Source organism: Oncorhynchus masou, unplaced genomic scaffold, assembly GCF_036934945.1.
Source record: "Oncorhynchus masou masou isolate Uvic2021 unplaced genomic scaffold, UVic_Omas_1.1 unplaced_scaffold_1660, whole genome shotgun sequence".
Classification (NCBI taxonomy): Eukaryota; Metazoa; Chordata; class Actinopteri; order Salmoniformes; family Salmonidae; genus Oncorhynchus; species Oncorhynchus masou.
In genome coordinates this window covers 2,501-29,593 of record NW_027006725.1, presented here as the reverse complement: position 1 = coordinate 29,593, position 27,093 = coordinate 2,501, and the positions used below count along the sequence as shown (strand labels likewise).

The following is a 27,093-nucleotide window of genomic DNA, read 5'->3' as shown; positions in this document are numbered from 1 at the left end:
TGTCTCTGACCAGAGTGCTGCTACTCTGTCTGGCTGGGACCAGGGGGTTGGTTCTGACCAGGGGGTTGGTTCTGACCAGAGTGCTGCTACTCTGTCTGGCTGGGACCAGGGGGTTGGTTCTGACCAGGGGGTCCTCACATCTTGTAACGTCCTCACTCTCACTGTTTGCCTGTGTTCTTCAGTCTCCTCACGTCCATTAATCCCAGTCAGCTCAGTGTGTTCTTCAATCTCCTGACGTCCGTTAATCCCAGTCAGCTCAGTGTGTTCTTCAGTCTCCAGACGTCCGTTAATCCCAGTCAGCTCAGTGTGTTCTTCAGTCTCCAGACGTCCGTTAATCCCAGTCAGCTCAGTGTGTTCTTCAATCTCCCGACGTCCGTTAATCCCAGTCAGCTCAGTGTGTTCTTCAGTCTCCTGACGTCCGTTAATCCCAGTCAGCTCAGTGTGTTCTTCAGTCTCCCGACATCCGTTAATCCCAGTCAGCTCAGTGTGTTCTTCAGTCTCCCGACATCCGTTAATCCCAGTCAGCTCAGTGTGTTCTTCAGTCTCCTGACGTCCGTTAATCCCAGTCAACTCAGTGTGTTCTTCAGTCTCCAGACATCCGTTAATCCCAGTCAGCTCAGTGTGTTCTTCAGTCTCCCGACGTCCGTTAATCCCAGTCAGCTCAGTGTGTTCTTCAGTCTCCTGACGTCCGTTAATCCCAGTCAGCTCAGTGTGTTCTTCAGTCTCCTGACGTCCGTTAATCCCAGTCAGCTCAGTGTGTTTTTCAGTCTCCCGACGTCCGTTAATCCCAGTCAGCTCAGTGTGTTCTTCATTCTCCCGACGTCCATAAATCCCAGTCAGCTCAGTGTGTTCTTCAGTCTCCCGACGTCCGTTAATCCCAGTCAGCTCAGTGTGTTCTTCAGTCTCCTCACGTCCATTAATCCCAGTCAGCTCAGTGTGTTCTTCAGTCTCCTGACGTCCGTTAATCCCAGTCAGCTCAGTGTGTTCTTCAGTCTCCAGACGTCCATTAATCCCAGTCAGCTCAGTGTGTTGCTCAGTGTGTTCTTCAGTCTCCCGACGTCCGTTAAACCCAGTCAGCTCAGTGTGTTCTTCAGTCTCCAGACGTCCATTAATCCCAGTCAGCTCAGTGTGTTGCTCAGTGTGTTCTTCAGTCTCCAGACGTCCATTAATCCCAGTCAGCTCAGTGTGTTGCTCAGTGTGTTCTTCAGTCTCCTGACGTCCGTTAATCCCAGTCAGCTCAGTGTGTTCTTCAGTCTCCCGACGTCCGTTAATCCCAGTCAGCTCAGTGTGTTGCTCAGTGTGTTCTTCAGTCTCCCGACGTCCGTTAAACCCAGTCAGCTCAGTGTGTTCTTCAGTCTCCTGACGTCCGTTAATCCCAGTCAGCTCAGTGTGTTCTTCAGTCTCCCGACGTCCATTAATCCCAGTCAGCTCAGTGTGTTCTTCAGTCTCCTGACGTCCGTTAATCCCAGTCAGCTCAGTGTGTTCTTCAGTCTCCTGACGTCCGTTAATCCCAGTCAGCTCAGTGTGTTCTTCAGTCTCCCGACGTCCATTAATCCCAGTCAGCTCAGTGTGTTCTTCAGTCTCCAGACGTCCGTTAATCCCAGTCAGCTCAGTGTGTTCTTCAGTCTCCTGACGTCCATTAATCCCAGTCAGCTCAGTGTGTTCTTCAGTCTCCTGACGTCCATTAATCCCAGTCAGCTCAGTGTGTTCTTCAGTCTCCTGACGTCCGTTAATCCCAGTCAGCTCAGTGTGTTCTTCAGTCTCCAGACGTCCGTTAATCCCAGTCAGCTCAGTGTGTTCTTCAGTCTCCCGACGTCCGTTAATCCCAGTCAGCTCAGTGTGTTCTTCAGTCTCCCGACGTCCGTTAATCCCAGTCAGCTCAGTGTGTTCTTCATTCTCCCGACGTCCGTTAATCCCAGTCAGCTCAGTGTGTTCTTCAGTCTCCCGACGTCCGTTAATCCCAGTCAACTCAGTGTGTTCTTCATTCTCCCGACGTCCGTTAATCCCAGTCAGCTCAGTGTGTTCTTCAGTCTCCCGACGTCCGTTAATCCCAGTCAGCTCAGTGTGTTCTTCAGTCTCCTCACGTCCATTAATCCCAGTCAGCTCAGTGTGTTCTTCAGTCTCCTGACGTCCGTTAATCCCAGTCAGCTCAGTGTGTTCTTCAGTCTCCCGACGTCCGTTAATCCCAGTCAGCTCAGTGTGTTTTTCAGTCTCCCGACGTCCGTTAATCCCAGTCAGCTCAGTGTGTTCTTCATTCTCCCGACGTCCGTTAATCCCAGTCAGCTCAGTGTGTTCTTCAGTCTCCCGACGTCCGTTAATCCCAGTCAGCTCAGTGTGTTCTTCAGTCTCCTGACGTCCGTTAATCCCAGTCAGCTCAGTGTGTTCTTCAGTCTCCCGACGTCCGTTAATCCCAGTCAGCTCAGTGTGTTCTTCAGTCTCCCGACATCCGTTAATCCCAGTCAGCTCAGTGTGTTCTTCAGTCTCCAGACGTCCGTTAATCCCAGTCAGTTCAGTGTGTTCTTCAGTCTCCTGACGTCCGTTAATCCCAGTCAGCTCAGTGTGTTCTTCAGTCTCCTCACGTCCGTTAATCCCAGTCAGCTCAGTGTGTTCTTCAGTCTCCTGACGTCCGTTAATCCCAGTCAGCTCAGTGTGTTCTTCAGTCTCCAGACGTCCGTTAATCCCAGTCAGCTCAGTGTGTTCTTCAGTCTCCAGACGTCCGTTAATCCCAGTCAGCTCAGTGTGTTCTTCAGTCTCCCGACGTCCGTTAATCCCAGTCAGCTCAGTGTGTTCTTCAGTCTCCAGACGTCCGTTAATCCCAGTCAGCTCAGTGTGTTCTTCAGTCTCCTGACGTCCGTTAATCCCAGTCAGCTCAGTGTGTTCTTCAGTCTCCCGACGTCCGTTAATCCCAGTCAGCTCAGTGTGTTCTTCAGTCTCCTGACGTCCGTTAATCCCAGTCAGCTCAGTGTGTTCTTCAGTCTCCTGACGTCCATTAATCCCAGTCAGCTCAGTGTGTTCTTCAGTCTCCTGACGTCCGTTAATCCCAGTCAGCTCAGTGTGTTCTTCAGTCTCCTGACGTCCATTAATCCCAGTCAGCTCAGTGTGTTCTTCAGTCTCCTGACGTCCGTTAATCCCAGTCAGCTCAGTGTGTTCTTCAGTCTCCTGACGTCCATTAATCCCAGTCAGCTCAGTGTGTTCTTCAGTCTCCCGACGTCCGTTAATCCCAGTCAGCTCAGTGTGTTCTTCAGTCTCCTGACGTCCGTTAATCCCAGTCAGCTCAGTGTGTTCTTCAGTCTCCTGACGTCCGTTAATCCCAGTCAGCTCAGTGTGTTCTTCAGTCTCCTGACGTCCGTTAATCCCAGTCAGCTCAGTGTGTTCTTCAGTCTCCCGACGTCCGTTAATCCCAGTCAGCTCAGTGTGTTCTTCAGTCTCCAGACGTCCGTTAATCCTGTTGTTAAACGGCTTCATGTTTTACATGCTTTTCTTCCTGTCCTAGTCTGAGGATAACAGGTCTTCTGTATGACTCAGTGTCTGCTCCCAAATCTCACTCTATTCTCTATATATTGCGCCCCTTGGCTCTGGTCAAAAGTAGTGCACTATATAGGGAATAGGGTGCCATTTGGGACACAACCGTGTGTATTTCAGTATATTAAAGACAGTCATGAGCCACCTGTTGAGATGAATTTACTAAGGCTGTGTGGGTGTCTAGAATGGGAATCTGCCTCACTGCCTGCAACCTTCTACAATCTCATTTATTGACTCACCCTTCTCTTCTCTCTCTCCCTCTCTCTCTCTCTCACCGCTCTCTTTTCTCTCTCGTCTCTCTTTTCTCTTTCTCTCTCTCTCTCTCTCTCTCTCACCTCTCTCTTTTCTCTCTCTCTCGTCTCTCTCTCTCTTTTGTCTCTCTCTCTCTTTTGTCTCTTACAGACTGTACAGTTTGTTCAGGGGATTTTCGTGGAGAAATATGACCCGACAATAGAAGACTCGTACAGAAAGGTAAGTCAAGTATTGCTATCTTCCCATGACATCATCATTCGTGGCCCTGTCCCTGTGACGACAACCTTTTAGTGGCCCCTTGGCCCTGTGACATAATCATTGGTGACCCCCTAGCCCTGTGACATCATCATTAGTGGCCCCCTGGCCCTGTGACATCATCATTTAGTGACCCCCCCTGACCCTGTGACATCATCATTATTGGCCCTTTGGCTTTGTGACATCATCATTGGTGGCCCCCTGGCCCTGTGACATCATCATTAGTGGCCCCCTGGCCCTGTGACATCATCATTGGTGGCCCCCTGGCCCTGTGACATCATCATTAGTGGCCCCCTGGCCCTGTGACATCATCATTAGTGGCCCCCTGGCCCTGTGACATCATCATTAGTGGCCCCTGGCCCTGTGACATCATCATTAGTGGCCCCCTGGCCCTGTGTTTAGTAGCTTTTCAGTCAAAAGTAGTCTACTATGTAGGTAATACGGGGACACTGGACGTAAATACATTTAACTCTGCTGCTGTCTGTCGTCTCCATGGTTACAGAGTACTGGGTGTTTGGTAGGCTATTCAGTGAGCTGAAACACAATGTAGCAGATTGGAATATAATGGAGATACCGTAAAACTTCAATTAAACCCCCATTCTCAAATAGCTGCCTGTCCCTTTAATAGCCCGGCAACAGCAGACAGGACTGTTACAGAGGTACTGAGACAGACAGGACTGTTGTAGAGGTACTGAGACAGACAGGACTGTTGTAGAGGTACTGAGACAGACAGGACTGTTGTAGAGGTACTGAGACAGACAGGACTGTTGTAGAGGTACTGAGACAGACAGGACTGTTGTAGAGGTACTGAGACAGACAGGACTGTTGTAGAGGTACTGAGACAGACAGGACTGTTGTAGAGGTACTGAGACAGACAGGACTGTTGTAGAGGTACTGAGACAGACAGGACTGTTGTAGAGGTACTGAGACAGACAGGACTGTTGTAGGGGTACTGAGACAGACAGGTCTGTTGTAGAGGTACTGAGACAGACAGGACTGTTGTAGAGGTACTGAGACAGACAGGACTGTTGTAGAGGTACTGAGACAGACAGGACTGTTGTAGAGGTACTGAGACAGACAGGACTGTTGTAGAGGTACTGAGACAGACAGGACTGTTGTAGAGGTACTGAGACAGACAGGACTGTTGTAGAGGTACTGAGACAGACAGGACTGTTGTAGAGGTACTGAGACAGACAGGACTGTTGTAGAGGTACTGAGACAGACAGGACTGTTGTAGAGGTACTGAGACAGACAGGACTGTTGTAGAGGTACTGAGACAGACAGGACTGTTGTAGGGGTACTGAGACAGACAGGACTGTTGTAGAGGTACTGAGACAGACAGGACTGTTACAGAGGTACTGAGACAGACAGGACTGTTGTAGAGGTACTGAGACAGACAGGACTGTTGTAGAGGTACTGAGACAGACAGGACTGTTGTAGAGGTACTGAGACAGACAGGACTGTTGTAGAGGTACTGAGACAGACAGGACTGTTGTAGAGGTACTGAGACAGACAGGACTGTTGTAGAGGTACTGAGACAGGACTGTTGTAGAGGTACTGAGACAGACAGGACTGTTGTAGAGGTACTGAGACAGACCGGACTGTTGTAGAGGTACTGAGACAGACAGGACTGTTGTAGAGGTACTGAGACAGGACTGTTGTAGAGGTACTGAGACAGACAGGACTGTTGTAGAGGTACTGAGACAGGACTGTTGTAGAGGTACTGAGAGACAGACAGGACTGTTGTAAGACAGGACTGTTGTAGAGGTACTGAGACAGACAGGACTGTTGTAGAGGTACTGAGACAGACAGGACTGTTGTAGAGGTACTGAGACAGACAGGACTGTTGTAGAGGTACTGAGACAGACAGGACTGTTGTAGAGGTACTGAGACAGGACTGTTGTAGAGGTACTGAGACAGGACTGTTGTAGAGGTACTGAGACAGACAGGACTGTTGTAGAGGTACTGAGACAGACAGGACTGTTGTAGAGGTACTGAGACAGACAGGACTGTTGTAGAGGTACTGAGACAGGACTGTTGTAGAGGTACTGAGACAGGACTGTTGTAGAGGTACTGAGACAGGACTGTTGTAGAGGTACTGAGACAGACAGGACTGTTGTAGAGGTACTGAGACAGGACTGTTGTAGAGGTACTGAGACAGACAGGACTGTTGTAGAGGTACTGAGACAGACAGGACTGTTGCAGAGGTACTGAGACAGACAGGACTGTTACAGAGGTACTGAGACAGACAGGACTGTTGTAGAGGTACTGAGACAGACAGGACTGTTGTAGAGGTACTGAGACAGACAGGACTGTTGTAGAGGTACTGAGACAGGACTGTTGTAGAGGTACTGAGACAGGACTGTTGTAGAGGTACTGAGACAGACAGGACTGTTGTAGAGGTACTGAGACAGACAGGACTGTTGTAGAGGTACTGAGACAGACAGGACTGTTGTAGAGGTACTGAGACAGGACTGTTGTAGAGGTACTGAGACAGACAGGACTGTTGTAGAGGTACTGAGACAGACAGGACTGTTGTAGAGGTACTGAGACAGACAGGACTGTTACAGAGGTACTGAGACAGACAGAACTGTTACAGAGGTACTGAGACAGACAGGACTGTTGTAGAGGTACTGAGACAGACAGGACTGTTACAGAGGTACTGAGACAGACAGGACTGTTGTAGAGGTACTGAGACAGACAGGACTGTTGTAGAGGTACTGAGACAGACAGGACTGTTGTAGAGGTACTGAGACAGACAGGACTGTTGTAGAGGTACTGAGACAGGACTGTTGTAGAGGTACTGAGACAGGACAGGACTGTTGTAGAGGTACTGAGACAGACAGGACTGTTGTAGAGGTACTGAGACAGACAGGACTGTTGTAGAGGTACTGAGACAGACAGGACTGTTGTAGAGGTACTGAGACAGACAGGACTGTTGTAGAGGTACTGAGACAGGACTGTTGTAGAGGTACTGAGACAGACAGGACTGTTGTAGAGGTACTGAGACAGACAGGACTGTTGTAGAGGTACTGAGACAGACAGGACTGTTACAGAGGTACTGAGACAGACAGAACTGTTACAGAGGTACTGAGACAGACAGGACTGTTGTAGAGGTACTGAGACAGACAGGACTGTTGTAGAGGTACTGAGACAGACAGGACTGTTGTAGAGGTACTGAGACAGACAGGACTGTTGTAGAGGTACTGAGACAGACAGGACTGTTGTAGAGGTACTGAGACAGGACTGTTGTAGAGGTACTGAGACAGACAGGACTGTTGTAGAGGTACTGAGACAGACAGGACTGTTGTAGAGGTACTGAGACAGACAGGACTGTTGTAGAGGTACTGAGACAGACTGTTGTAGAGGTACTGTGTTGTAGAGGTACTGAGACAGACAGGACTGTTGTAGAGGTACTGAGACAGACAGGACTGTTGTAGAGGTACTGAGACAGACAGGACTGTTACAGAGGTACTGAGACAGACAGAACTGTTAGAGGTACTGAGACAGACAGGACTGTTGTAGAGGTACTGAGACAGACAGGACTGTTGAGGTAGAGACAGACAGGACTGTTGTACTGAGACAGACAGGACTGTTGTAGAGGTACTGAGACAGACAGGACTGTTGTAGAGGTACTGAGACAGACAGGACTGTTGTAGAGGTACTGAGACAGACAGAGACTGTTGTAGAGGTACTGAGACAGACAGGACTGTTGTAGAGGTACAGAGACAGACAGGACTGTTGTAGAGGTACTGAGACAGACAGGACTGTTGTAGAGGTACTGAGACAGACAGGACTGAGACAGACAGGACTGTAGAGGTACTGAGACAGACAGGACTGTTGTAGAGGTACTGAGACAGACAGGACTGTTGTGAGAGACAGGACTGTTGTAGAGGTACTGAGACAGACAGGACTGTTGTAGAGGTACTGAGACAGACAGGACTGTTGTAGAGGTACTGAGACAGACAGGACTGTTGTAGAGGTACTGAGACAGACAGGACTGTTGTAGAGGTACTGAGACAGACAGGACTGTTGTAGAGGTACTGAGACAGACAGGACTGTTGTAGAGGTACTGAGACAGACAGGACTGTTGTAGAGGTACTGAGACAGACAGGACTGTTGTAGAGGTACTGAGACAGACAGGACTGTTGTAGAGGTACTGAGACAGACAGGACTGTTGTAGAGGTACTGAGACAGACAGGACTGTTGTAGAGGTACTGAGACAGACAGGACTGTTGTAGAGGTACTGAGACAGACAGGACTGTTGTAGAGGTACTGAGACAGACAGGACTGTTGTAGAGGTACTGAGACAGACAGGACTGTTGTAGAGGTACTGAGACAGACAGGACTGTTGTAGAGGTACTGAGACAGACAGGACTGTTGTAGAGGTACTGAGACAGGACTGTTGTAGAGGTACTGAGACAGACAGGACTGTTGTAGAGGTACTGAGACAGACAGGACTGTTGTAGAGGTACTGAGACAGACAGGACTGTTGTAGAGGTACTGAGACAGACAGGACTGTTGTAGAGGTACTGAGACAGACAGGACTGTTGTGAGGTACTGAGACAGACAGGACTGTTGTAGAGGTACTGAGACAGACAGGACTGTTGTAGAGGTACTGAGACAGACAGGACTGTTGTAGAGGTACTGAGACAGACAGGACTGTTGTAGAGGTACTGAGACAGACAGGACTGTTGTAGAGGTACTGAGACAGACAGGACTGTTGTAGAGGTACTGAGACAGACAGGACTGTTGTAGAGGTACTGAGACAGACAGGACTGTTGTAGAGGACAGGACTGTTGTACTGAGACAGACAGGACTGTTGTAGAGGTACTGAGACAGACAGGACTGTTGTAGAGGTACTGAGACAGACAGGACTGTTGTAGAGGTACTGAGACAGACAGGACTGTTGTAGAGGTACTGAGACAGACAGGACTGTTGTAGAGGTACTGAGACAGACAGGACTGTTGTAGAGGTACTGAGACAGACAGGACTGTTGTAGAGGTACTGAGACAGACAGGACTGTTGTAGAGGTACTGAGACAGACAGGACTGTTGTAGAGGTACTGAGACAGACAGGACTGTTGTAGAGGTACTGAGACAGACAGGACTGTTGTAGAGGTACTGAGACAGACAGGACTGTTGTAGAGGTACTGAGACAGACAGGACTGTTGTAGAGGTACTGAGACAGACAGGACTGTTGTAGAGGTACTGAGACAGACAGGACTGTTGTAGAGGTACTGAGACAGACAGGACTGTTGTAGAGGTACTGAGACAGACAGGACTGTTGTAGACTGAGACAGACAGGACTGTTGTAGAGGTACTGAGACAGACAGGACTGTTGTAGAGGTACTGAGACAGACAGGACTGTTGTAGAGGTACTGAGACAGACAGGACTGTTGTAGAGGACAGACAGGACTGTTGTACTGAGACAGACAGGACTGTTGTAGAGGTACTGAGACAGACAGGACTGTTGTAGGGTACTGAGACAGACAGGACTAGAGGTACTGAGACAGACAGGACTGTTGTAGAGGTACTGAGACAGACTGTTGTAGAGGTACTGTTGTAGAGGTACTGAGACAGACAGGACTGTTGTAGGGTACTGAGACAGACAGGACTGTTGTAGAGGTACTGAGACAGACAGGACTGTTGTAGAGGTACTGAGACAGACAGGACTGTTGTAGAGGTACTGAGACAGACAGGACTGTTGTAGAGGTACTGAGACAGACAGGACTGTTGTAGAGGTACTGAGACAGACAGGACTGTTGTAGAGGTACTGAGACAGACAGGACTGTTGTAGAGGTACTGAGACAGACAGGACTGTTGTAGAGGTACTGAGACAGGACTGTTGTAGAGACTGTTGTAGAGGTACTGAGACAGACAGGACTGTTGTAGAGGTACTGAGACAGACAGGACTGTTGTAGAGGTACTGAGACAGACAGGACTGTTGTAGAGGTACTGAGACAGACAGGACTGTTGTAGAGGTACTGAGACAGACAGGACTGTTGTAGAGGTACTGAGACAGACAGGACTGTTGTAGAGGTACTGAGACAGACAGGACTGTTGTAGAGGTACTGAGACAGACAGGACTGTTGTAGAGGACAGGACTACTGAGACAGACAGGACTGTTGTAGAGGTACTGAGACAGACAGGACTGTTGTAGAGGTACTGAGACAGACAGGACTGTTGTAGAGGTACTGAGACAGACAGGACTGTTGTAGAGGTACTGAGACAGACAGGACTGTTGTAGAGGTACTGAGACAGACAGGACTGTTGTAGAGGTACTGAGACAGACAGGACTGTTGTAGAGGTACTGAGACAGACAGGACTGTTGTAGAGGTACTGAGACAGACAGGACTGTTGTAGAGGTACTGAGACAGACAGGACTGTTGTAGAGGTACTGACAGACAGGACTGTTGTAGACTGAGGACAGGACTGTTGTAGAGGTACTGAGACAGACAGGACTGTTGTAGAGGTACTGAGACAGACAGGACTGTTGTAGAGGTACTGAGACAGACAGGACTGTTGTAGGGTACTGAGACAGACAGGACTGTTGTAGAGGTACTGAGACAGACAGGACTGTTGTAGAGGTACTGAGACAGACAGGACTGTTGTAGGGGTACTGAGACAGGACTGTTGTAGAGGTACTGAGACAGACAGGACTGTTGCAGAGGTACTGAGACAGACAGGACTGTTGTAGAGGTACTGAGACAGACAGGACTGTTGTAGAGGTACTGAGACAGACAGGACTGTTGTAGAGGTACTGAGACAGACAGGACTGTTGTAGAGGTACTGAGACAGACAGGACTGTTGTAGAGGTACTGAGACAGACAGGACTGTTGTAGAGGTACTGAGACAGACAGGACTGTTGTAGAGGTACTGAGACAGACAGGACTGTTGTAGAGGTACTGAGACAGACAGGACTGTTGTAGAGGTACTGAGACAGACAGGACTGTTGTAGAGGTACTGAGACAGACAGGACTGTTGTAGAGGTACTGAGACAGACAGGACTGTTGTAGAGGTACTGAGACAGACAGGACTGTTGTAGAGGTACTGAGACAGACAGGACTGTTGTAGAGGTACTGAGACAGACAGGACTGTTGTAGAGGTACTGAGACAGACAGGACTGTTGTAGAGGTACTGAGACAGACAGGACTGTTGTAGAGGTACTGAGACAGACAGGACTGTTGTAGAGGTACTGAGACAGACAGGACTGTTGTAGAGGTACTGAGACAGACAGGACTGTTGTAGAGGTACTGAGACAGACAGGACTGTTGTAGGGGTACTGAGACAGACAGGACTGTTGTAGAGGTACTGAGACAGACAGGACTGTTGTAGAGGTACTGAGACAGACAGGACTGTTGTAGAGGTACTGAGACAGACAGGACTGTTGTAGAGGTACTGAGACCGACAGGACTGTTGTAGAGGTACTGAGACAGACAGGACTGTTGTAGAGGTACTGAGACAGACAGGACTGTTGTAGAGGTACTGAGACAGACAGGACTGTTGTAGGGGTACTGAGACAGGACTGTTGTAGGGGTACTGAGACAGGACTGTTGTAGAGGTACTGAGACAGACAGGACTGTTGTAGAGGTACTGAGACAGACAGGACTGTTACAGAGGTACTGAGACAGACAGGACTGTTGTAGAGGTACTGAGACAGACAGGACTGTTGTAGAGGTACTGAGACAGACAGGACTGTTGTAGAGGTACTGAGACAGACAGGACTGTTGTAGGGGTACTGAGACAGACAGGACTGTTGTAGAGGTACTGAGACAGACAGGACTGTTGTAGAGGTACTGAGACAGACAGGACTGTTGTAGAGGTACTGAGACAGGACTGTTGTAGAGGTACGGAGACAGACAGGACTGTTGTAGAGGTACGGAGACAGGACTGTTGTAGAGGTACGGAGACAGGACTGTTGTAGAGGTACTGAGACAGACAGGACTGTTGTAGAGGTACTGAGACAGACAGGACTGTTGTAGAGGTACTGAGACAGACAGGACTGTTGTAGAGGTACTGAGACAGACAGGACTGTTGTAGAGGTACTGAGACAGACAGGACTGTTGTAGAGGTACTGAGACAGACAGGACTGTTGTAGAGGTACTGAGACAGACAGGACTGTTGTAGAGGTACTGAGACAGACAGGACTGTTGTAGAGGTACTGAGACAGGACTGTTGTAGAGGTACGGAGACAGACAGGACTGTTGTAGAGGTACGGACACAGGACTGTTGTAGAGGTACGGAGACAGGACTGTTGTAGAGGTACTGAGACAGACAGGACTGTTGTAGAGGTACTGAGACAGACAGGACTGTTGTAGAGGTACTGAGACAGACAGGACTGTTAGAGGTACTGAGACAGACAGGACTGTTGTAGAGGTACTGAGACAGACAGGACTGTTGTAGAGGTACTGAGACAGACAGGACTGTTGTAGAGGTACTGAGACAGACAGGACTGTTGTAGAGGTACTGAGACAGACAGGACTGTTGTAGAGGTACTGAGACAGGGACTGTTGTAGAGGTACTGAGACAGACAGGACTGTTGTAGAGGTACTAGACAGACAGGACTGTTGTAGAGGTACTGAGACAGACAGGACTGTTGTAGAGGTACTGAGACAGACAGGACTGTTGTAGAGGTACTGAGACAGACAGGACTGTTGTAGAGGTACTGAGACAGACAGGACTGTTGTAGAGGTACTGAGACAGACAGGACTGTTGTAGAGGTACTGAGACAGGACTGTTGTAGAGGTACTGAGACAGGACTGTTGTAGAGGTACTGAGACAGGACAGGACTGTTGTAGAGGTACTGAGACAGACAGGACTGTTGTAGAGGTACTGAGACAGACAGGACTGTTGTAGAGGTACTGAGACAGACAGGACTGTTGTAGAGGTACTGAGACAGACAGGACTGTTGTAGAGGTACTGAGACAGACAGGACTGTTGTAGGGGTACTGAGACAGACAGGACTGTTGTAGAGGTACTGAGACAGACAGGACTGTTGTAGAGGTACTGAGACAGACAGGACTGTTAGAGGTACTGAGACGTTCTTCCAACACTAAAGGAGAGGAGGGCAGCAGCTAAAACAGGAAGTGGAAATCCCGTCTGTTTGACCAGGACCGTCATCACAGTGCAGCTGTTTCCTTTAGGGGTCAATGCTGTTGACAGATAGTGGCCCCGGCTTTAAGTAAAAGCCAGAGGTTGTTCAACACGTCGCAGTCATCAGAGTGACTGTAGTCAAGTTGTTCCCCCTGTGTCAGTACAGAGGTCAAGGTGGTCTACGCCTGGTCCCAGATCTGTTTGTGTCGACTCCCTGCGTTCATTGAGACTGTAAGAGTTGGCGAGACGGATCACAAACAGATCTGGGATCAGGCTGTAGACGGGTCCAGTCCTAGAGTCTTCTCAGTCAGATCAGAGTCCTCACTGTCCAGCGACCTCACAGCAGGCTTCCCCTCTCACTGGTCATAAATGGAACGACCGCCCCATCCACCCCCCCAATTAGGAACCTGGTGGAAGTAATGGACTGAACCAAGGCGTGGGCCCAGCGGGGGTGGAGGAGGGTAATTACAGTGGAGTACCACAGGCCTGGAAGTCGCTGAGAGGGGTTTTGGGTCAAGGTGGAGGGAGAGAGGAGGGAGGAGCGATAAGAGAATGTAATCGTTACAGATGTTCATCTAATAATGCCTTTTCTCTCTCTCTCTCTCTCTCTCTCTCTGTGTCTCTCTCTCTCTCTCTCTCTCTCTCTCTGTCTCTCTCTCTCTCTCTCTGTGTCTCTCTCTCTCTGTCTCTCTCTCTCTGTCTCTCTCTCTCTGTCTCTCTCTGCAGCAAGTGGAGGTGGACGGGCAGCAGTGTATGCTGGAAATTCTGGACACTGCAGGGACGGTAAGAGACCTCCAGGAGGAGGAGTTATGGTAGACCTCCAGGAGGAGGAGTTATGGTAGAACTACAGGAGGAGGAGTTATGGTAGAACTACAGGAGGAGGAGTTATGGTAGACCTCCAGGAGGAGGAGTTATGGTAGACCTCCAGGAGGAGGAGTTATGGTAGAACTACAGGAGGAGGAGTTATGGTAGAACTACAGGAGGAGGAGTTATGGTAGACCTCCAGGAGGAGGAGTTATGGTAGAACTACAGGAGGAGGAGTTATGGTAGAACTACAGGAGGAGGAGTTATGGTAGACCTCCAGGAGGAGGAGTTATGGTAGACCTCCAGGAGGAGGAGTTATGGTAGAACTACAGGAGGAGGAGTTATGGTAGAACTACAGGAGGAGGAGTTATGGTAGAATTACAGGAGGAGGAGTTATGGTAGACCTCCAGGAGGAGGAGTTATGGTAGATCTCCAGGAGGAGGAGTTATGGTAGAACTACAGGAGGAGGAGTTATGGTAGACCTCCAGGAGGAGGAGTTATGGTAGAACTACAGGAGGAGGAGTTATGGTAGACCTCCAGGAGGAGGAGTTATGGTAGACCTCCAGGAGGAGGAGTTATGGTAGACCTACAGGAGGAGGAGTTATGGTAGACCTCCAGGAGGAGGAGTTATGGTAGACCTCCAGGAGGAGGAGTTATGGTAGACCTCCAGGAGGAGGAGTTATGGTAGAACTACAGGAGGAGGAGTTATGGTAGAACTACAGGAGGAGGAGTTATGGTAGAACTACAGGAGGAGGAGTTATGGTAGACCTACAGGAGGAGGAGTTATGGTAGAACTACAGAAGGAGGAGTTATGGTAGAACTACAGGAGGAGGAGTTATGGTAGAACTACAGGAGGAGGAGTTATGGTAGACCTACAGGAGGAGGAGTTATGGTAGAACTACAGAAGGAGGAGTTATGGTAGACCTACAGGAGGAGGAGTTATGGTAGACCTCCAGGAGGAGGAGTTATGGTAGACCTCCAGGAGGAGGAGTTATGGTAGACCTCCAGGAGGAGGAGTTATGGTAGAACTACAGGAGGAGGAGTTATGGTAGAACTACAGGAGGAGGAGTTATGGTAGACCTACAGGAGTAGGAGTTATGGTAGAACTACAGGAGGAGGAGTTATGGTAGACCTACAGGAGGAGGAGTTATGGTAGACCTCCAGGAGGAGGAGTTATGGTAGACCTCTAGGAGGAGGAGTTATGGTAGACCTACAGGAGGAGGAATTATGGTAGACCTCCAGGAGGAGGAGTTATGGTAGACTTCCAGGAGGAGGAGTTATGGTAGACCTACAGGAGGAGGAGTTATGGTAGACCTACAGGAGGAGTGGTTATGGTAGACCTACAGGAGGAAGAGGAGGAGTTATGGTAGACCTACAGGAGGAGGAGTTATGGTAGACCTACAGGAGGAGGAGTTATGGTAGACCTACAGGAGGAGGAGGAAGAGTTATGGTAGACCTACAGGAGGAGGAAGAGGAGGAGTAATAGTAGACCGACAGGAGGAGGAGGGGAGGAGTTATGGCAGACCTACGGGATGGGGGTTATGGTAGACTTACAGGAGGAGGAGGGGGAGGAGTTATGGTAGACTTGCAGGAGGGGGAGGGGGAGGAGTTATGGCAGACCTACGGGAGGAGTTATGGTAGACTTACAGGAGGAGGAGGGGGAGGAGTTATGGTAGACTTACAGGAGGAGGAGTGGGAGGAGTTATGGTAGACTTACAGGAGGAGGAGTGGGAGGAGTTATGGTAGACTTACAGGAGGAGGAGGGGGAGGAGTTATGTCAGACCTACAGGAGGGGGAGGGGGAGGAGTTATGTCAGACCTACAGGAGGAGGAGGGGGAGGAGTTATGGCAGACCTACAGGAGAAGGAGGGGGAGGAGTTATGGTAGACTTACAGGAGGGGGAGGAGTTATGGTAGACTTACAGGAGGAGGGGGAGGAGTTATGGTAGACTTACAGGAGGAGGAGTGGGAGGAGTTATGGTAGACTTACAGGAGGAGGAGGGGGAGGAGTTATGGTAGACTTACAGGAGGAGGAGTGGGAGGAGTTATGGTAGACTTACAGGAGGAGGAGTGGGAGGAGTTATGGTAGACTTACAGGAGGAGGAGGGGGAGGAGTTATGTCAGACCTACAGGAGGAGGAGGGGGAGGAGTTATGTCAGACCTATAGGAGGAGGGGGAGGAGTTATGGCAGACTTACAGGGGGGGAGGGGGAGGAGTTATGGCAGACCATGGGGGATGGGGCTTTACAGAGAAATGCTTACTACAGATTCATACAGTTCTACTGGGAACCATATTTACCATGACACAAGGAACAGGAAAGGGATAAGGATGCTCTCTGCTTCCTCGAACCCCCTTCCTCTACCGCTGGCTGAGGAGAGATGGATGGAGGAGACAGACAGAGACAGAGAGAGAGACAGACAGAGAGAGACAGAGAGAGAGACAGACAGAGAGAGAGACAGAGAGAGAGACAGAGAGAGAGACAGAGAGAGAGACAGAGAGAGAGACAGAGAGAGAGACAGAGAGAGAGAGAGAGAGACAGAGAGAGAGACAGACAGACAGACAGACAGACAGACAGACAGAGAGAGAGAGAGAGAGACAGAGAGAGAGAGAGAGAGACAGAGAGAGAGACAGAGAGAGAGAGAGAGAGAGAGAGAGAGAGAGAGAGAGAGAGAGACAGAGAGAGAGACAGAGAGAGAGACAGAGAGAGAGACAGAGAGAGAGAGAGAGAGACAGAGAGAGAGACAGAGAGACAGACAAACAGACAGACAGAGAGAGAGACAGAGAGAGAGACAGAGAGAGAGACAGAGAGAGAGAGAGAGACAGAGACAGAGAGAGAGACAGACAGAGAGAGAGAGAGACAGAGAGAGAGACAGAGAGAGAGACAGAGAGAGAGAGAGAGAGAGAGAGAGAGAGAGAGAGAGAGAGAGAGAGAGAGAGAGAGAGAGACAGAGAGAGAGACAGAGAGAGAGACAGAGAGAGAGACAGAGAGGGAGACAGAGAGACAGAGACAGACAGAGAGAGAGACAGAGAGAGAGACAGAGAGAGAGACAGAGAGAGAGACAGACAGACAGACAGACAGACAGACAGACAGACAGACAGACAGACAGACAGCGAGAGACAGACAGACCCCTGTATTTCTCTGTGGTGGTGACAGGTGGCCAATGGACTCCTCGGTCTCTCTGTACCCGATTGGCTCCACCCACACAGTGTTGGAGCCAAGATGGACGACAGTTTCTCAGTCCCCCGTGACTGTTTTACAACAGAGGCTTGGCAATGACAGAGAACGCCTCTCACACAACATAATCCAATCTAAACAAACAGCTTCCCTTATCACGACTCCTTAAATATACCCTCTTAAATAAAAAATAAAAAAAAAGATCTCAATTTATTTAAACCAAAATGACAAATCTGTGAAATGCACTTGTAAATTGAAGCTCAGAATCGGAATGTGTCATCATTCCAGTTGAATCTGGAGGACAGGGTCAGTGAGTACAGACTGCCAAAGTCATCATCCAGTGAATATTGAAGAACGACACCAATAGAATCTTAGCCTGGGGTTTTCCCCCAATGAATGGAACGCTGTTGCTATGGCACCCTAATCCCTACACAGGGCGCTACTTCTGACCCGGTGCCCATATGGCTCTGTATCAAAAGGAGTGCACTATATAGGGAATAAGGTGCCGTTTGGGACTCAGACTCTTAAAAAAAAAAGAAAAATGTGTTTCATCTGTTTGGAAACAGTTGCGTTTTGACTCTCGCGCTATTGGACACCATTGATACAGTATTGATCACTTGTGAATTGCGAAGACGACCGTGTGAGCCACCCGGGTGACCTCTGGTTTTGTTAAACGTCTTTGCGTTACTTTTGCACACAAGAGAATGGCAAGCACACACACCACCTTTATTCTGCAGTTTAAGTAAGACACACACACACCACACACACACAGGCGCACACACACACACCACACACACAGGCGCGCACACACACACACCACACACACAGGCGCACACACACACACCACACACACAGGCGCACACACACAGGCGCACACACACACACAGGCGCACACACACACACAGGCGCACACACACACACACACACACACACACACACACACACACACACACAGGCGCACACACAGGCGCACACACACACACACACACACACACGCACACACACAGGCGCACACGCACACACGCGCGCCTCCACCATCGCACCCCACTCCTATCGCCCCGCCACGGTTGTCTCGAACACCTAATGGCCTTTGAGGTTCTGCCGTGTAAACAGTCTCCTTAGCGACGACGGTGGCCACCGCTCATTATCGTGACGCAGGGCGATGCAGAGCTGGTGTGGCAGGTTATTCATCTTGGAGGTCGTTACAGACTCACTACTGACAGCAGACAGAGATGACATGAACGACGAACAGAGAGAGAGATCAGCCTCCACACTGTCTTCAGTGTCTCTACTGTGATCAGCCTCCACACTGTCTTCAGTGTCTCTACTGTGATCAGCCTCCACACTGTCTTCAGTGTCTCTACTGTGATCAGCCTCCTCCACACTGTCTTCAGTGTCTCTACTGTGATCAGCCTCCTCCTCCACACGGTCTTCAGTGTCTCTACTGTGATCAGCCTCCTCCACACTGTCTTCAGTGTCTCTACTGTGATCAGCCTCCTCCACACTGTCTTCAGTGTCTCTACTGTGATCAGCCTCCTCCTCCACACTGTCTTCAGAGTCTCTACTGTGATCAGCCTCCTCCTCCACACTGTCTTCAGTGTCTCTACTGTGATCAGCCTCCACACTGTCTTCAGTGTCTCTACTGTGATCAGCCTCCACACTGTCGTCAGTGTCTCTACTGTGATCAGCCTCCTCCTCCACACTGTCTTCAGTGTCTCTACTGTGATCAGCCTCCTCCTCCACACTGTCTTCAGTGTCTCTACTGTGATCAGCCTCCTCCACACTGTCTTCAGCATCTCTACTGTGATCAGCCTCCTCCTCCACACTGTCTTCAGTGTCTCTACTGTGATCAGCCTCCACACTGTCTTCAGTGTCTCTACTGTGATCAGCCTCCTCCTCCACACTGTCTTCAGTGTCTCTACTGTGATCAGCCTCCTCCACACTGTCTTCAGTGTCTCTACTGTGATCAGCCTCCACACTGTCTTCAGTGTCTCTACTGTGATCAGCCTCCTCCTCCACACTGTCTTCAGTGTCTCTACTGTGATCAGCCTCCTCCACACTGTCTTCAGTGTCTCTACTGTGATCAGCCTCCTCCACACTGTCTTCAGTGTCTCTACTGTGATCAGCCTCCTCCACACTGTCTTCAGTGTCTCTACTGTGATCAGCCTCCTCCACACTGTCTTCAGAGTCTCTACCCTGATCAGCCTCCTCCACACTGTCTTCAGTGTCTCTACTCTGATCAGCCTCCTCCACACTGTCTTCAGTGTCTCTACTCTGATCAGCCTCCTCCACACTGTCTTCAGTGTCTCTACTGTGATCAGCCTCCTCCTCCACACTGTCTTCAGTGTCTCTACTGTGATCAGCCTCCTCCACACTGTCTTCAGTGTCTCTACTGTGATCAGCCTCCACACTGTCTTCAGTGTCTCTACTGTGATCAGCCTCCTCCTCCACACTGTCTTCAGTGTCTCTACTGTGATCAGCCTCCTCCACACTGTCTTCAGTGTCTCTACTGTGATCAGCCTCCTCCACACTGTCTTCAGTGTCTCTACTGTGATCAGCCTCCTCCACACTGTCTTCAGTGTCTCTACTGTGATCAGCCTCCTCCTCCACACTGTCTTCAGTGTCTCTACTGTGATCAGCCTCCACACTGTCTTCAGTGTCTCTACTGTGATCAGCCTCCTCCACACTGTCTTCAGCGTCTCTACTGTGATCAGCCTCCTCCACACTGTCTTCAGTGTCTCTACTGTGATCAGCCTCCACACTGTCTTCAGTGTCTCTACTGTGATCAGCCTCCTCCACACTGTCTTCAGCGTCTCTACTGTGATCAGCCTCCTCCACACTGTCTTCAGTGTCTCTACTGTGATCAGCCTCCTCCTCCACACTGTCTTCAGCGTCTCTACTGTGATCAGCCTCCTCCACACTGTCTTCAGTGTCTCTACTGTGATCAGCCTCCTCCACACTGTCTTCAGTGTTTCTACTGTGATCAGCCTCCTCCACACTGTCTTCAGTGTCTCTACTGTGATCTAACATCTTGTTAACTCAGTTGGAATGGTACTGAGGCTCACCCCATCCAAGCCAGGTGAAGTGTGCAGGGCAAATATTTACACAAGATAAAGAGAAAAGCATTGGATGGATCCTTGCCCATGTTATCATCCCTAATGACCAGGCTATAGATGGGATCCTTGCCCATGTTATCATCCCTTATGACCAGGCTATAGATGGGATCCTTGCACATGTTATCATCCCTAAGGACCAGGCTATATATGGGATCCTTGCCCATGTTATCATCCCTGAGTACCAGGCTATAGATGAGATCCTTGCCCATGTTATCATCCCCAATGACAAGGCTATAGATGGGATCCTTGCCCATGTTATCACCTCTAATGACATCTTTAGATTGGATCCTTGCCCCTGTTATCACCCCCTAATGACATCTTTAGATTGGATCTTTGCCCATGTTATCACCCCCTAATGACAAGTCTTTAGATTGGATCCTTGCCCATGTTATCACCCCCTAATGGCGTCTTTAGATTGGATCCTTGCCCATGTTATCACCTCTAATGACAAGGCTTTAGATTGGATCCTTGCCCATGTTATCAGCCCCTAATGACATCTTTAGATTGGATCCTTGCCCATGTTATCACCCCCTAATGACATCTTTAGATTGGATCCTTGCCCATGTTATCACCCCCTAATGACGTCTTTAGATTGGATCCTTGCCCATGTTATCACCCCCTAAAGACGTCTTTAGATTGGATCCTTGCCCATGTTATCACCCCCTAATGACGTCTTTAGATTGGATCCTTGCCCATGTTATCACCCCCTAAAGACAAGGCTTTAGATTGGATCCTTGCCCATGTTATCACCCCCTAATGACGTCTTTAGATTGGATCCTTGCCCATGTTATCACCCCCTAATGACGTCTTTAGATTGGATCCTTGCCCATGTTATCACCTCTAATGACAAGTCTTCCGCTTCCTGTATGTCTCTCTCTCCTCCACAGGAACAATTCACAGCCATGAGAGATCTGTACATGAAGAATGGCCAGGGCTTTGCGTTAGTCTACTCCATCACAGCCCAGTCCACCTTCAACGATCTGCAAGACCTACGAGAACAGATCCTCCGAGTCAAAGACACTGACGATGTAAGTTATCACACACACATGCAGGGATGCACGCATGAATACATACACACACACACACACACACACACACATGTAGGGATGCACGCATGAATACATACACACACACACACACACACACACACACACACACACACACACACACACATGTAGGGATGCACGCATGAATACATACACACACACACAGAAAAAGACACAACTACTCTACACACACACACACACACACACAGGTACAGACAAACGCATACACACACACACACACACACACACACACACGCATACACACGCATACACGCATACACACACACACGCATACATACACACACGCATACATACACACACACACACACACACACACACACACACACACACACACACACGCATATACACACACACACACACACACACACACACACACACACACACACACACACACACACACTGAGATGCTAGGAGAGCAGATGGCATGCTGCCAACCTTGGGCAGATGATACGTGTGTGTTCCTGCCCAAACATGTACACCTGGGCTTCAGGCTCGGTCGCACGGGGTTAAAACACAGTTACACAGGAAATGGCCTTGGGCATACTTTCAGAACCTAGACCACTACAGACCAACTCTCCATGTCTAGAGACTAGAGGGAGGTTACAGACCAACTCTCCATGTCTAGAGACTAGAGGGTTACAGACCACTTCTCCATGTCTAGAGACTAGAGGGTTACAGACCAACTCTCCATGTCTAGAGACTAGAGGGTTACAGACCAACTCTCCATGTCTAGAGACTAGAGGGTTACAGACCAACTCTCCATGTCTAGAGACTAGAGGGTTACAGACCAACTCTCCATGTCTAGAGACTAGAGGGTTACAGACCAACTCTCCATGTCTAGAGACTAGAGGGTTACAGACCAACTCTCCATGTCTAGAGACTAGAGGGTGACAGACCAACTCTCCATGTCTAGAGACTAGAGGGTGACAGACCAACTCTCCATGTCTAGAGACTAGAGGGTTACAGACCAACTCTCCATGTCTAGAGACTAGAGGGTTACAGACCAACTCTCCATGTCTAGAGACTAGAGGGTGACAGACCAACTCTCCATGTCTAGAGACTAGAGGGTGACAGACCAACTCTCCATGTCTAGAGACTAGAGGGTTACAGACCAACTCTCCATGTCTAGAGACTAGAGGGCTACAGACCAACTCTCCATGTCTAGAGACTAGAGGGTTACAGACCACCTCTCCATGTCTAGAGACTAGAGGGTTACAGACCAACTCTCCATGTCTAGAGACTAGAGGGTGACAGACCAACTCTCCATGTCTAGAGACTAGAGGGTGACAGACCAACTCTCCATGTCTAGAGACTAGAGGGGGGTTACAGACCAACTCTCCATGTCTAGAGACTAGAGGGGGGTTACAGACCAACTCTCCATGTCTAGAGACTAGAGGGTGACAGACCAACTCTCCATGTCTAGAGACTAGAGGGTGACAGACCAACTCTCCATGTCTAGAGACTAGAGGGAGACAGACCAACTCTCCATGTCTAGAGACTAGAGGGAGGTTACAGACCAACTCTCCATGTCTAGAGACTAGAGGGAGGTTACAGACCAACTCTCCATGTCTAGAGACTAGAGGGAGGTTACAGACCAACTCTCCATGTCTAGAGACTAGAGGGAGGTTACAGACCAACTCTCCGTGTCTAGAGACTAGAGGGTTACAGACCAACTCTCCATGTCTAGAGACTAGAGGGTTACAGACCAACTCTCTATGTCTAGAGACTAGAGGGTTACAGACCAACTCTCCATGTCTAGGGAATAGAGGGTTACAGACCAACTCTCCATGTCTAGGGAATAGAGGGTTACAGACCAACTCTCCATGTCTAGAGACTAGAGGGTTACAGACCACTTCTCCATGTCTAGAGACTAGAGGGTTACAGACCAACTCTCCATGTCTAGAGACTAGAGGGTTACAGACCAACTCTCCATGTCTAGGGAATAGAGGGTTACAGACCAACTCTCCATGTCTAGGGAATAGAGGGTTACAGACCAACTCTCCATGTCTAGGGAATAGAGGGTTACAGACCAACTCTCCATGTCTAGGGAATAGAGGGTTACAGACCAACTCTCCATGTCTAGGGAATAGAGGGTTACAGACCAACTCTCCATGTCTAGGGAATAGAGGGTTACAGACCAACTCTCTATGTCTAGGGAATAGAGGGTTACAGACCAACTCTCCATGTCTAGGGAATAGAGGGTTACAGACCAACTCTCCATGTCTAGGGAATAGAGGGTTACAGACCAACTCTCCATGTCTAGAGACTAGAGGGTGACAGACCAACTCTCCATGTCTAGAGACTAGAGGGTTACAGACCAACTCTCCATGTCTAGAGACTAGAGGGTGACAGACCACCTCTCCATGTCTAGGGAATAGAGGGTTACAGACCACCTCTCCATGTCTAGGGAATAGAGGGTTACAGACCAACTCTCTATGTCTAGAGACTAGAGGGTTACAGACCACCTCTCCACCTGTCTATAGAGACACTCAGCTGTGTGTTTCATTTCATTCCTCTCTCTCTACAGTAAACCAGGAGAGGACACTAACTCAGCTGTGTGTTTCATTTCATTCCTCTCTCTCTCACTAACTCAGCTGTGCTTGTGGAAAAAGTAATTTTCTATAGAGCCTATGAATTCAACAACATAACAAAAACCCTTCATACCTATGAATAATATAAAACTTCTCTCTCTCTCTCTCTCCCTATATTATCTCCCTCCCTATATTATCTCCCTATATTATCTCCCTCCCTATATTATCTCCCTCCCTATATTATCTCCCTCCCTATATTATCTCCCTCCCTATATTATCTCCTTCCCTATATTATCTCCCTCTCTATATTATCTCCTCCCTATATTATCTCCCTCTCTATATTATCTCCTCCCTATATTATCTCCTCCCTATATTATCTCCCTCCCTATATTATCTCCCTCCCTATATTATCTCCCTCCCTCCCTATATTATCTCCCTCCCTCCCTATATTATCTCCCTCCCTATATTATCTCCCTCCCTATATTATCTCCTCCCTCCCTATATTATCTCCCCTCCCTATATTATCTCCCTCCCTATATTATCTCCCTCCCCTATATTATCTCTCTCCCTATATTATCTCCCTCCCTCCCTATATTATCTCCCTCCCTCCCTATATTATCTCCCCTCCCTCCCTATATTATCTCCCTCCCTATATTATCTCCCCTCCCTCCCTATATTATCTCCCTCCCTATATTACCTCCCTCCCTATATTATCTCCCTCACTATTTCCTGTCTCCACTCTTTTTTTACATTTCTCTCTCCGGTCTCTCTCCCTCCTCCCGGTCCCTCCCCCTCTCTCCCTCCCCCTCCCCTCCCTCCTCCCCCCTCCTCTCTCCCCCTCCTCCTCCCCCTCCCCCATCCCCCTCCTCCTCCTCATCCCCCCCTCCCTCCTCCCCCTCATCCCCTCATCCTCCTCCTCCCCCCCCCCCTCCTCCCTCCTCCCCCTCCCCCTCATCCTCCCCCTCCTCCCCCTCCCCCTCCTCCCCCCCCTCCCCCCCTCCCCTCCTCCCCCTCCTCCTCCCCCCTCCTCCCCCCTCCCCTCCCCCCTCCTCCTCCTCCCCTCCTCCCCCCTCCCCCCCCCTCCTCCCCCTCCTCCTCCTCCCCCCTCCTCCAGGTTCCGATGATCCTGGTGGGTAATAAATGTGATCTGGAGGATGAGCGTGTTGTGGGGAAGGAGCAGGGGCAGAACCTGGCCAGACAGTGGAGCAGCTGTGCTTTCCTGGAGTCCTCTGCAAAGTCCAAGATCAACGTCAACGAGGTGAACACACACCTCACACACCCTGCATCAGTACAACACACACACACACACCCTGCATCAGTACAACACACACACACACACCTCACATCAGTCCAACACACACACACCTCACACACCCTGCATCAGTACAACACACACACACCTCACACACCCTGCATCAGTCCAACACACACACACCTCACACACCCTGCATCAGTACAACACACACACACACCTCACACACCCTGCATCAGTCCAACACACACACACCTCACACACCCTGCATCAGTACAACACACACACACACCTCACACACCCTGCATCAGTACAACACACACACACCTCACACACCCTGCATCAGTACAACACACACACACCTCACACACCCTGCATCAATACAACACACACACACACCTGCATCAGTACAACACACACACACCTCACACACCCTGCATCAATACAACACACACACACCTCACACACCCTGCATCAGTCCAACACACACACACACACACACACACCCTGCATCAGTCCAACACACACACACCTCACACACCTGCATCAGTACAACACACACACACCTCACACACCCTGTATCAGTACAACACACACACACACCTCACACACCCTGCATCAGTCCAACACACACACACACCTCACACACCCTGCATCAGTACAACACACACACACCTCACACACCCTGCATCAGTACAACACACACACACACCCCTGCATCAGTACAACACACACACACACCCCTGCATCAGTCCAACACACACACACCCTGCATCAGTCCAACACACACACACCTCACACACCCTGCATCAGTCCAACACACACACACCTCACACACCCTGCATCAGTACAACACACACACACCTCACACACCCTGCATCAGTACAACAGTCACACACCTCACACACCCTGCATCAGTCCAACACACACACACACACACACACACACACACACACCTCACACACCCTGCATCAGTCCAACACACACACACACACACCTCACACACCCTGCATCAGTACAACACACACACACCTCACACACCCTGCATCAGTCCAACACACACACACACACACACACACACACCCTGCATCAGTACAACACACACACACCTCACACACCCTGCATCAGTCCAACACACACACACCTCACACACCCTGCATCAGTACAACACACACACACCTCACACACCCTGCATCAGTACAACACACACACACCTCACACACCCTGCATCAGTACAACACACACACACACACCTCACACCCTGCATCAGTCCAACACACACACACACACCTCACACACCCTGCATCAGTCCAACACACACACACACACACACCTCACACACCCCTGCATCAGTACAACACACACACACCTCACACACCCTGCATCAGTACAACACACACACACCTCACACACCCTGCATCAGTACAACACACACACACCTCACACACCCTGCATCAGTCCAACACACACACACACACACACACCTCACACACCCTGCATCAGTCCAACACACACACACACCTCACACACCCTGCATCAGTACAACACACACACACACCTCACACACCCTGCATCAGTCCAACACACACACACACACCACACAGACCCTGCATCAGTACAACACACACACACACACCTCACACACCCTGCATCAGTACAACAGTCACACACCTCACACACCCTGCATCAGTCCAACACACACACACACACACACACACACACACACACACACACCTCACACACCCTGCATCAGTCCAACACACACACACACACACCTCACACACCCTGCATCAGTCCAACACACACACACACACACACACACCCTGCATCAGTACAACACACACACACCTCACACACCCTGCATCAGTCCAACACACACACACCTCACACACCCTGCATCAGTACAACACACACACACCTCACACACCCTGCATCAGTACAACACACACACACCTCACACACCCTGCATCAGTACAACACACACACACCTCACACACCCTGCATCAGTACAACACACACACACCTC

The 27,093-nt window shown here is 49.7% G+C and overlaps 1 protein-coding gene across 1 annotated transcript in view; it reads left to right on the top strand.

The window, feature by feature from the left end:
• The window catches only part of LOC135531817 (ras-related protein Rap-1b-like), a gene marked incomplete at its 3' end in the record, with an annotated part of 115,380 nt that extends 90,244 nt beyond the window's left edge, over window positions 1-25,136 (top strand). Inside the window, exons 3-6 of the mRNA XM_064959605.1 lie at window positions 3,925-3,993; window positions 13,851-13,907; window positions 21,105-21,245; window positions 24,930-25,136. Coding sequence (XP_064815677.1) covers window positions 3,925-3,993; window positions 13,851-13,907; window positions 21,105-21,245; window positions 24,930-25,136 — 474 coding nt within the window. The remainder of the gene's footprint in view (window positions 1-3,924; window positions 3,994-13,850; window positions 13,908-21,104; window positions 21,246-24,929) is intronic.
• Window positions 25,137-27,093: the final 1,957 nt, after the last annotated feature.